At 29.0% G+C, this 12,757-nt stretch overlaps 2 protein-coding genes across 4 annotated transcripts in view; both read left to right on the plus strand.

The window, feature by feature from the left end:
* Nucleotides 1-247: 247 nt before the first annotated feature.
* LOC129973464 (alpha-(1,3)-fucosyltransferase C-like) lies at nucleotides 248-1,282 on the plus strand. Its single transcript, XM_056087501.1, has one exon. The coding sequence runs from the start codon at nucleotides 248-250 to the stop codon at nucleotides 1,280-1,282; it is 1,035 nt and encodes a 344-aa protein (XP_055943476.1).
* Nucleotides 1,283-3,302: 2,020 nt separating this feature from the next.
* Nucleotides 3,303-12,757, plus strand: part of LOC129981635 (xaa-Arg dipeptidase-like) — a 29,454-nt gene continuing 19,999 nt past the window's right edge. For all 3 annotated transcript variants that reach the window (XM_056092565.1, XM_056092573.1, XM_056092556.1), the window contains exons 1-3: nucleotides 3,303-3,557; nucleotides 9,628-9,779; nucleotides 11,517-11,666. In XM_056092565.1, coding sequence (XP_055948540.1) covers nucleotides 3,338-3,557; nucleotides 9,628-9,779; nucleotides 11,517-11,666 — 522 coding nt within the window. In that variant the 5' untranslated portion in view covers nucleotides 3,303-3,337. The remainder of the gene's footprint in view (nucleotides 3,558-9,627; nucleotides 9,780-11,516; nucleotides 11,667-12,757) is intronic.

Raw genomic sequence — 12,757 nt, forward strand, 5'->3', positions numbered from 1 at the left:
AATAATCATTATTGCCTTTTCTATAAATTTAGGCAGGCATTTTTTTCTAGTTTCATTAATCTATTCTGATCCGAATGTAAAATCTACAGCACATTTTCAGATTGTTAAAAAGGACAATTATAAAATGAAGGAAAGTATTTTCCCTATTGTGAGAGAATATTTATTAAATTCTTCAATACCCAAATTTTTTAATGAAAATTCTAGAACTGTGGGATTCCGATACCAAAGCTACAAAAATCTTTCGTCCATGAATTCATCTAAAAAGACAATTTTTCTGGCAACGCCCTATTTTGGGGAATGGAATGCTGAACATTTTTACTCCTTGCATATTGGTTACAAGACTTTCATTAGATATTCTTGTCCTATCTATAACTGCCATGTTACTAAAGAGCCATCACAGATTCACAAGGCTGATGCTTTGCTTTTCCACGTACGGGATCTTGAGGTCTTCAGCATTCCACGACGTTATTCACCAAATCAAGTGTGGATTTTGTACTCTATGGAGCCTCCCTGGTTAGAAATCAGAGACATGCAAAAATTCAACGGAATTTTCAACTGGACCATGAGTTACAGAAGAAAATCAGACATCTTGATGCAATATGGATTTGTGGGAAGATTACCCCAACCGATGGTTAAGTTGACAAGATTTAAAGAAAGGCTGATTTCCTTGCGCACGAAACAGAACAAAGCTGTCTGGTTTGTCAGTAACTGCAATACTGACAGCAATCGTGAAGAATACATAAAGCAATTAAAGAAAATATATCCAGTCGATGTTTTTGGAGGGTGTGGAAAAGAATTTTGCAGACCTGCTGAAACTCAAAAGTGTTACACAAGAGTGGCCGTGCGATATAAGTTTTATATCTCTTTTGAAAATGCTATTTGTAGAGATTATGTTACAGAAAAGTTATTTAATCCTTTGAATTATGATATCATACCCGTTGTACTAGGAGGTGCGGACTATTCAACTGTGACTCCGCGTCATTCTGTGATAAATGCCATGGATTTCAACAACCCTGAAGATTTGGGTCGATATTTATGGAAAGTGTCTAAAACCGATACTCTGTACCTTTCTTACTTTTGGTGGAAGAGCATTTACAAACCCTACTTACAGCCATGGATGTGTGATTTGTGTGCAAAATTGCATAACAGTCCAGTATCTCGCACTTGGGATAATCTTGATGAGTGGTGGAATGAGGGACATACTTGTTCTAGGTGGTCAAATAACAGTTTTACACTTCACAAAAATAATAGATTTCCATTTTATCATACAAAATTATTTTAAAGAATTTCGATTTCAAATATTTCATATATCTGCAGAAGAACAGTTCCGATTTTCTTCTTACTAAATCAATAAACGAATAAAAAAATTAATATTTTCATTAATATTTTTATGCATGGGAAGTTATAGCTTTTGTCAAACCAAACGAGACTGATAAGTTTTTACAACAAAAGATTTCACCTCAGTCTTTATTGATGTAATTGAACAAGCAAAGATAGACATGTATTTTTTATGGATACTATTAAGCAAGTAAGAAAAAAAAATGAACAATTTTTGAATAAGTGGTTTTGAACAAGTAAAAAGGCCTATACATTTCTCTTAAATAGTTGTTAGAAAAATTCACGAAACTTCATCTAAGGTCCAAAACGTTTCACTCAGCAGTGATGAAATAATTTGCCTTTTTGGTAAAACAAATATAATCATAAAATGTTATCATTGAAGTGGATAGATTCGCCTTTCTAATCGTTTTTTTTTTTAATTTTGTTGTGATCGATTACCTCACAATTCTTAACTTTATTTATAACTTTTAATCAATGATATCTTTCTTTTCTTAAATTGCACTTTTCGCTTTTTCATATGAGTGAATTTCTTGTTCACTTTCTTTACACTTTTTCATATGATGTGAAATAATATTAAAAAATATTGCCATTTACTATTTTGGCTCAAGATTATGATTTGTTCAAAAGTTATATCACATTATATTTAATTCATTGATGTGAAGTAGTTGTCATTTTTTAAAAAAAATTTTCGAATAAAATTGAAATAATAATATAATATTTATTTTGAGGAATACTCTATATATTCATTTTTTAAATACATTAATCATGTTACATATTAGATCGCAAAAATTTATAAAAACTTATATAAAATAATCTAAAATATTGAAATCTTAAAGAATCATTCTAATATTATTTATAATTATGATAAAAAAAATTATCTGATATTTTCCAGAATGACCTACCGTTAATAGATTCCTTATATTAGGATTTTGGAAATAGCTGTACTGTATTAGAAGATTTTAATTTTTGCCATATTTGTGTCGTATTTTTTAGAAAGAAATTACAATAAATTTCTGTGGCATCTTCAATCCGGAATCAAGAAATAATCCATACTCAGTTTTGCATACTAAAAAGATTCTGTTAAATTAAAAAAAATGGGTCATATTTATTTTGATATTTTAAATGAAATAAAGTTTTTAAAGAACGAAGTAAAATAAAAATCAGAATCAGATAATAGTATCATGTTTATTTTCTCTTCAAAATTGTGCATACTGGTGAAAGTCGTTTGCAAAACTAATTTAAATAACATGAATGATCATTGAGATAAATTATATGTTTACTGAATAAAAATAATGTTTTGATTACATACTTATTAGTCTACTAAACAGTGAAATTTTATTTTTATTATTTTCTATTTTTAAGTTTTTAATTAATAAATTATATCTATAAATATTATAGAACTATTGCATTTTTTTTTCTTAGACGGACAATTAGATGTCAATACAAATATGCAATCAACATTTAATTAAATCATTTGATTGCTGAAAATTGAATTCTGAAAATATTAGAATATTCAATCGATTAACTGTTACTTATTTTTTTTTTTTTTGAAAATATTGAAATAATATAATGTCATCAAGTGTACGAAATCTCAAAATTCCACTACGTTAAATTTAGTAAAAAAATCAACTGACAGATTCATATAAATTTGAATAAAAAGTGTTAAAAAATAAAGCGAAATCAGAAAAAAAATATAATTAGTTAAATTTTAACTTTATTTTCAGATGGGATTGTTTAAATATAAATATTTTTTTAATTAGAATTCTTTTAGTATTCTATATGAAGGAAATTTTCAAAATAATTTGGCTTCTTTATTCGACCTTTGATGTTTCTTCATTTAAAAGATAGTTCATGTGTAAGATATCTATCTTATTGTTCCAAAGATAATAGAAAATTATCTTTTTATTATCGCGAAATAAAATCCCGGAGAAGAATTTTAGAGCTTGAATTTATTGCTCAATCTACGAGAAGCAAAAAGTGTGAAGACACATTGAAAAAAATGAGTGAAAAGGACTTTGAAATCGTCTGCGCTAAAATAGAGGACAAAAAAGAATTTTTGAATTCTATAAGCCAGGAAATATGGAAAATGCCGGAGCTCAATTACAAAGAGGTTCAGGCCCATGCCGTGCTGACGTGCGCGCTCAAGCGATGTGGATTCCAGGTTCAAAAACATTATTTTATGCCAACGGCCTTCAGAGCAGAATTTTGTCCTAAAAAAGGTAAGCATTCAAATATTTTTAATTTTATCAATCTTTCTTTTTAATCAGCGAGAACAGTACTTGACTTTCTAGAGCGAATACTCAGTACAGAGTGTTTTGTGTTTAGCTAGCAGAAAATCGAATACGCATTTTGGAACTTTTCTTATTAATTCACTGAATCTAAAATTTGAGATAGATTTATACACTTAATGTGAAGACTTTATACCAAATTCCATTTATCCAGTTATTGAATTTTTGTGCTATCAGGCATCCATGCACACGGGCCGCTATGGTGTAGTAGAAAGGTTTCGAGTACGCGGTTGAAGAGCTCAAGATTCGAAATAAGATTCCTCTAAAGATTAATCCTGCATGCGAAAGCAGTGCACGTTTAATCTTATGACGTGAACCAAAGGTCCATTCGGTGGTATCATATGAATATTGGAGAATGGGGTACTAGCTCAGGTATCATTATTTTTATCAAATTAATGTTCAAAATTACGAAGTGTTCTAAGTATTAATACCAAACGAGATGTTAATATAACTAAACAAATCCAAACTAAAAAAATATCAATAAGAATTAATTTTGCATTGCATTAAAGTAGAATTAAAATAGGAGAAACTAAAGAAAAATACAGGGGAAAAAGTGATGAATAGTTACCAGAAAACTGGTGCCTGTTTTCAAGACTGAAGATGGTGGTCTGAAGACTTTATCAAGGCTTGTTGGCGTTTTCAGACTAAAACGCGGAGGTTTCAAAATTGACAACTGCATAGAGTAAGCTTCGTCGTCTCCTTTTAATTTTTGAGCAAATTCTTTTACAAGTATAGCTAAGTTAGACTTGTAAGTTTCATTTAAAATTTGGTTTCGAATTTCGAACTTCACTAATTATTGTCTTCCAAATCTCGATTTCTTCAGATTGTAGCTTCACAATACTTGGTCGAAAGTCAGATTCCCAGAAAAAAAATCTCTGGTTTGAATTCCTGTTGGAATGGGATCCGTGATAAAGTTTTTAGGTTAAATTCCACAATTTTTTCTTCAATTTTTCATTTTTATAGTATTTTAATGCAATATAAACTTAAGGTGTATTGATTACTTCTAGTTTGGATAATTTCATTTGTATATTGAATCTAACGTATTGGTGCACTTTAAATACAATGTATCTTCCTCATAAATTAGGTTTTCTCTCCAGAAAATATTTTCTTAATTAGTTTCCTAAAAATTACTTTTAATTTCATGAATTGTATTTTTTTAGAGCATTTATTAACTCTGTTCCCAAAGGGCAAATGAAAAAAAAAAAACCCACCTTAATCTGGCCTTTAGCCAAAACAAGATTCACATTTTCAATTTTTTGAAATAAAGGTCATGCACTCAAGTTCAACCATCTAACTTATTGCGTATTTCAGTTATCATGTTCAAATATATATGAATAAATGCGTCAACAGTCAATCTGTTGACGGACTTGATCCAAACCCTGATATTAACGACTATTCTCAGTAATAAATGTCCTTATACTGAATAATTTTTTATATCTTATGGATTTTTTTTACTGTGCATAGTGAACAATAAATTTTACAGTCATTAAATATCACCGAGCAATGAACTAAATAAAATAATGGCCATTTTATTTTGCATTTTATTTAGATTTTTTCTTGGACAAAATTAGAATAAACTAAATATAGTTGATTATCAGTGTGCATTGAAAAATTTTTTTGTCCCCTGTTAAGAATGTTCGAATCTCCGAGATTGTAGGCATTTTGTCTAATAATCACGGTTGACTCAGTTCTGATAAGAAGTTATCAATAAATATACCATGGAATGACAGTAATTGATAAGATGTCTTTCTGCCGTTGTATCTTTGTCTATACTGCATATTTTTTAAAAATAATAATAATGATTCGTTTGTTATATCAGATTTACTCAGTTCTTCAAATAAAGTTTTTGCACATAATTTTTTTCTGGAAATCATGAATTCGGATTAGAATTTTACGGTTTAAGAGTCAGATTTGTCTATGAGAAAATTTAAAACATTTAAAATTTGGTAAAAAAAAAATACGGATGAAAATGAAGTTAAATTGGTTTCGCAGGGCTAAAATACAAGAAAAACTTATCAATCATGATAATAGATAGATAGATAAAGTTTAGATGGGATTTAAAAGCAAGCAGGGCGCAATTAGAATGTGTCGCTAAGTTGCTACAGACAAAATAGAAGGAAGTAAATCAAAAATAAAAATTTACGAGAGGAATGCCACTAAATAATTCCTGAATAGCAAATACAAAATGTAAAATAAAACAATCATTCGGTTAAACCAAAAAGAGAAGCTATATTTTTGTACTTTTGATAATATGCAAAATTTAGAATAGCTTAAAAGCATGCAGCACACAAGTGAAATTAATGATAAAAGTAGAAATTATAAAATAAAACAAATGAATCAAAAATAATAATTTAGGGGGGAAATGCTAATCAAATAATTCCTTGTTTTTGACATCAAATAATTCTTTGATGACAAAAACAGAGCATAAAACAAAACAATTATAGCTAAAATCAAAAAGAAAAACTATAATTTTATATATCTGTGTACTTTTGATAGAAATGCAAAATGCACAGTTTAAATTAATTTAAAAGCAAGCAAAACATAATTAAAATGCATGTTAATATTATCACAGATAAAAAAAAAACAAATCAAGAATAAAAATTTACAAAAAAGAATGCCGTTAAATTAATTATTTGAATGGATTAATTATTTGATTATTCAAATAATTAATCATATGATTAAATATTTGAATTATTTGATGGCAGATTCAATTAATTATTTTATGGCAAATTTAAAACAGCATCATCATTAAAATCAAAAAATGAAGATATAACTCTGCATATTTTTTTACTTGGTTGAAATTTTGTTTTATTTCCTTTTGGATTTATTAGGGATGCAATTTGAGAATGAGAATATTTCATCTAGATGCTCATTACATTGTTGGTATTAAGAGATTTTAAATTTTAAATGATTCTCATGGGACAAATAAGCATGGAGTGAGAATCAGAGAGAATTTATATATTTCTTTCATGAGAAGATACGATGTCAACATCAGTGAACATAACTTTTACCTGACTTGTTACGAAAATCTTTGTTATGAACAAAAAAGTTCATCTAATCAACTTGGCCAAAAATTTAGAATTGATTCTGTTATCAGTATTTAGTTTGAGTGAATTTTTGAATATTTTCCACTTATTGTAATTGATTTTATCACTTTCTACCCTTTTCAAAAGAACAAAAATCTTTTTTATGGTATAAATGGAGAAATGGTATTGTACAAATTAATTTAAATTTTATTTTTATGTATACATTATAGCAAATTAAAAAGGACTCTATCTATCTATCGAATTCTATCAAAATGAAAAATTCAAAAGCAATTAAAAACGAAATTTTCAAAAATTTACTTGATGGGTAAAGTAATGGCATGGGGTCGAGTTATCTGCACTCTGATGATGGGACATACCTCAAGAAGGAGGAATTGTACAGTGGCTGGCAACTATTGGTCTTTAGGAATAAAGCATAGCTCCCATCAGAGTGCTACCACGATGGTTATTCAGCTTCCTTGGACACTACAGCAGATCGAAGGTAGCTCTTTTCGGGTTATAATAAAAATTTAAAAAAGTTTTATTAAAAAAACCATTGTTAAAAATGATATAATAATTTAAAAGTTGGTTTTCTATCGTGACATTGGGTTGTAACATGAGAGGGAGCTTGGATTGCCATCACATCTCAATCTTACCTTTTATCTCTACTTTCTCGTACCTAAATAATACAAAGAAGAAATATTGCAATTGACAAAAAGTACTATTTCGATGTCGAATTTCACTTGTTTCCTTATTCAATAATTTTATTTTTATACGCCGATTTTTAAGTTTTTAAACTCTGTTTCGTTATCAAATATGACTTACAAAAACTCTTTCGCTTTAGATAACTTATTGATTTTATTCCCAGAAGAATTGTAAAAATTTTAAATCGTCCTAATCTCCCCAAAGAAATAGAAGCTATAAGTTTTTTGCGGAATTCTCCTCTCGACTTTTTACTTTCTCTAATACGAGATATATATAAGATAAAGGTTTGGGATCGTCAAAAAATTTAAACTCATGATTTTGACGAATCTCTGCTTTTTAGATTTCTTTGTGTCCGAAAGTATATTTTTGGCGTTATGTCTGTCTTTGAACGTAACTCGGAACAACTTGAAGCTAGAAAGCTGAAATTTGGTTTATGGAATTACGACCAAATTTATAGATTTTCTATCAAATTTTGAATAGAATCCATTCCCTGTAAATCTGTCGGTTTGTCTGCTTGAGTAGAAGCGAATTTGATAAATACAAAATGAGATAATCTAAATTGATAATAGACAGATTGAGAAATAGAGTAAGATAGGTTTAGCGTCTAAAATATAGATATTTAACAAATTTTGAACCAAAACCTTTAAATATTTGACCGTCTGTTTGTCTGTACTTTCACATGTATGTAAACCTAGTGGCTAAAATCATTGAACGTGATTCTCTTGTGGCTACAACTGTAATTTTGTCTGAAATTTTGGTATAATCGGCTGACAAAATACTTCCAAAATACATATTTTCGCAATTGATTTAGTAAAAGTGCCAGATTCCAGCTAAAGATATATATTTCCTAACTATTGTTCACTAATGCCATGCAAGTTGTTTGCGGTCTTACCCAGAATCCACAACTTTATGCGGAGGAAGAGCAGCCCTTGTGCATAGAAGCCTGATAATTCAGAAATACAATAACTGGATAAGATCTTTATTGGAGAATTTACGAGAAAGTTTCGGAGAGTCAAGTCCTTCTGATTAATTTTACCTTTAGTGAATAATTGTTCGAATTTAAGAAAATAAAAAGTAGAAATAAATTCGGATGATTCAAACAGACGATTTATGTTTTTTTTTTGTTTTTTTTTTTGTTCTCTATGTATAAACTCCTTGTGTGCCAACAAGTATACCACAAGGCTTACAGATGTAAGTCAGTACGCAATTGACAGTAAAATAAATTTCAAATATAAGGTCGCAGGCACAAATGCAAAAAACAAGTAGATACACAAACAAAAATGAAACAAAATTGCTCACATAGTAATAGAAACATACAGTAAATGATATAAACAATTGAATAAGCATGATCAAATAAAATATACAAAATATAAATACAAAAATATATATGCAAATATATGTAGGAAGTAAAATTTAAATCATACGGGGAAAAATACTGTTAATATATGTACAAAAGGAAATGAAAGAGGATTTACACTGTACAAAGGCAGATAAATGAGGAGGCCAAGCTATATTGTTCTTTTGAAGGCAGAACTTATGGCTTTTTATGTTATATCACAAATTAAATAATGGGGATATTTAGGTACACAATCTTAAAATTTCTATAATTTATTTCATTTTCAAAAAAAAATTTCTTCTTCAATATGTTTCTTTGCATTATTTCTTTTTTTTCTATGTGTTATACTTTCTTTAGTAGCTATAAGTTACAAAAATCGTTTTGGATTCTTCTTACTAATCAACAAGCTGGGTGATGGGGTCCAATGCTTTATTCCACAAATATTCGAGAAAAAGACGAAGCGCATTCAACAAAAGTGCAGATAAAATGCACACGAAAAACAGTACTCAATAAATGGAAAGGGCAAGTCATTATTAAATTAAATGTAATAGATATATAAATAACTCTCAACGTCTGATAGCTTACCTTCTTATGCATGAACATATCTTCAGAAATAAACTCGTTTGAGAATTTCGATTTACAAAACATTTTGACAGCTCATAGAAATCCACAAAAGAATCTCCAGATCTCACTTCCTTCTAGTTCTTTGCATTTCCAGAACCTTAATTTTTTCATCAAATCTGAAGCCAAGGTCAGTGACTTGGTATCCATTGAAAATCTCTGTTAATCTCTATTCTTCTCATAAGAATAACATGGTAAAGGAACGATATCACAAATTCATACATACAAAATACAGTTACTGAGACATTTGTATTTTATTATTAATGCAAAATTATAATTCAAATTTAATTATATTTAATTAACATTTTTGCCTCAGTCTCAGGTCCTACCGTAGCTATTCTCCTCGAATACGACGCCTTACCAGAAATCGGGCATGCTTGTGGCCACAATCTCATTGCAGAAGCTGGATTGGCTGCAGCCATAGCAGTAAAGGCAGCCATGGAAGAGGATGCTGATCTGAAAGGAAAGGTTAGTCTTCTAATGTTCTCATTTGTACGTTATTTCTAGTGAAGAAAATTTATTTTTGTTTTACGAGCTAAATATTAATTATCCAATAGCTCTGAAATGAAATAACTATTTAATCATTACAGATTCCCTGTTCTTTAATTGGAAAGAACATGGAAAAATTTCAAGCACATTGTTTCAAAGAGGATTGTTTTCCGAGGAGGAAAGTTTGAGAGATACTTTATTTCTTACTTTGAAACTAAAATAACCGAATAAAAATAATTCACTTTTGACTTATTAAATGAATCGTTCCCTTGAAAATATGCCAAACAAAATCAAAACTTTCATTTTTTTTTTTTTTTTTTTTTTTTTTTTTTTTTTTTTTTTTTTTGCTAAAATGTTTACATTGGTTTAGAAATTGGCTGATGTAAGTTTTCTACCATTTCCGCAAAAATGGAGTTGCATTTTCAATAAGCATAAACATAGGGATGTATATATATATTAATTTTTAACAATAAAAATATGAAAATAGATTGAGTATAACGTTTTGGAAGAATGTAGAAATGTAGTTAAAATTTTTCTTTTATGACTTCTTTCATTGCAAGCATTCGTACCATTCTAACAAATATTTAAAAAATTATTTCCTTTCAACATTGCAGATTCACAGGAGATCATCTTGTTTTTCAAACAAATAACAACTAGTTACTTAAATAACTATCTATTTTTATTTACATTTATTAAGGAAATCCTGGTAGGAAATCGAACGTAATTCTCGAGGAAAGAAAAACTCAAGAACAAAAAGGAACATAAGTTCTTTATTGTTTGGAATTCTAGTGAGACAGAGTTTTAACCGAAACATTCTAAATTAACAACCTCGATGCCTAGTCTAATTCTTAATAATAGCAGATTAATTAAAGAAATAACTATATTAACAATGTCACTTTATTTATAGCAATAATAATGCTTGTAGGTCAATAACATTCATGTACTCCATTCTCCATTTTTTTCAAGCACAAGTAGCCGCAAAGCTAGTTTTTGACTGGCGTTTTCTATTATAACATTGTAGCATAAATATTAAACCACCTTTAACTATTTTTACTGGATAAAATTAATTATTTTTGCTAATTATTCCTTTTTAATTGAATTATCTATATAAATAAATTCGACACGTCAGTTTTCCATTTAAAGACATTGAGGATTTTATTTTTGTTTACGTAATTTGAAAAAAGTTGAAATCGTGTGATGATGATGTTTCAATCTCAATAAAAATAAAATAAATGGGATAACGCATATTTACTCAACATTATGAAAAGGAATCCAAACTAAACTATAATAGGAATATTTTCTCTCTCCGTATAAACAAATCTCTCAGAGCTATTCAAAGATTCTGAGGATTTAATTTTCGTTTACGAAATTTATAAAAATGTAGAAGGAAATTTATAAAATTATCAACAATAAACCATTCTACATTTCGATAAATTGTCAAAATATATTTTGATCAGATAAAATTATGCATAAAAAGGCGATTTAACTGCTCAGTTAAAGACTGCTTATTATAAAGTCTATATAACTGCTTTGGTTAAAGTATTATGAATTTTCTAAAGTGCGTAAAAAGCAAATTCAACTGCTTGTAAGATCTATTTCCTACTCATGAATTTTAAGCCTACAGTTCTATACAAATATCTGATTGTCATTCGAATAAATATAAATCATTGACTATTATTTATTACAAGATATTAATTTGGAATTTTTCGCTTTCAGTTGGTTGTGATGGGAACTCCAGCAGAAGAGGGCGGTGGAGGAAAAATAAGGTTGCTGGAACTGGGAGCATTCGAAGGCATAGACTCAGCAATGATGGTGCATCCTGCTAAAATCACAAACTTTTTTCCTCGGACACTTTGCAATGTCAGAGTAAGTGTGTTTTACTATCGGATGCTAATGGCTCATTCATGCCTTTTTTAGAAAAGTATGCAAAATAGATACACTCTTTAATAAAGTAACAATTTTTATTTTTTGGTATACGTAATACAGAAAAGTACTCGTCGAAAAATTCGAACTCGAGACTTTAACGAATCTCCACGTTTTAGACCTTAATGAGTTCGAAAAACACATTTTTCGAAAATGTCCATCTGTCTGTCTGTGATAAAGACAACTAGAAATGCTTTGGACAAGACGGTAGAAATTCGGTTTATGATCTTTGCCCCAAATTTGTAGATAACTGTCAAATCTTGTGTAAAACCTGTTCAGAGGAAATCCGACTGTCCTACTGTACGAATATAAGTTATCAAGAGAATTACAAAACGAAGAGAGCTGGATTGTTAAAATTTAGTACACAGATTTAACATCTATAATGTAAACATTTGCCTATTTTTAGCCAAATCCAATTACGAGTTGACTATCTGTCAATCTGTATTTTTGGAAACATGTAAACGTGATCTTTCAAAAATTCAGAAATTTAAATGTATCAAATTTAAATTTTGTAACTACAAGTGCGGTTTTGGGTCAAAATTTTGCTTCAATCGATTGAGAAAACCCGTTTAAAGTACAAATTCGATTTTTGGATGCTATTAATGCATGTCAGGAATTAGTCGCCAAATAACTCGCCGAGGATGACACAACAGATTCAGTAAAAGTGCTAAACACGCCAAAGATTAATATTTCGTAACAATTGTACGCCAATGCCATGTAAGACTTTTTCTAATATGACAAGTATGCAAGAAAGTTTTGGGGAGTTTTTTTTTTTTTTTTTTACCATTGGTTTAATTTTAAAAAGTGAACTTATTCTTTTTGTTCGTTTTTATTCAAATAAAATAATTTAAAATGCTAATAATAATCATTTTTATCAGTTTAAAAAATTTCATAACGATTATTCGTGATATAATTTAGTTTCACGAGATAGCTTAAAACGAAACTGCTCGCATGTAATCCTTAATTTTAAATAAGAAATTATTTCATACTTTATTAATCACTAGCCGCCTATGGTGACTAGCCTGTTCGCCAGT

The sequence above is a fragment of the Argiope bruennichi genome, chromosome 1, assembly GCF_947563725.1.
Source record: "Argiope bruennichi chromosome 1, qqArgBrue1.1, whole genome shotgun sequence".
NCBI classification, from domain to species: Eukaryota; Metazoa; Arthropoda; class Arachnida; order Araneae; family Araneidae; genus Argiope; species Argiope bruennichi.

Excerpts from the sequence above, each read along its gene's own strand:
- LOC129973464 (XM_056087501.1), top strand. The coding sequence starts at position 248 with ATGAATTCATCTAAAAAGACAATTTTTCTGGCAACGCCCTATTTTGGG.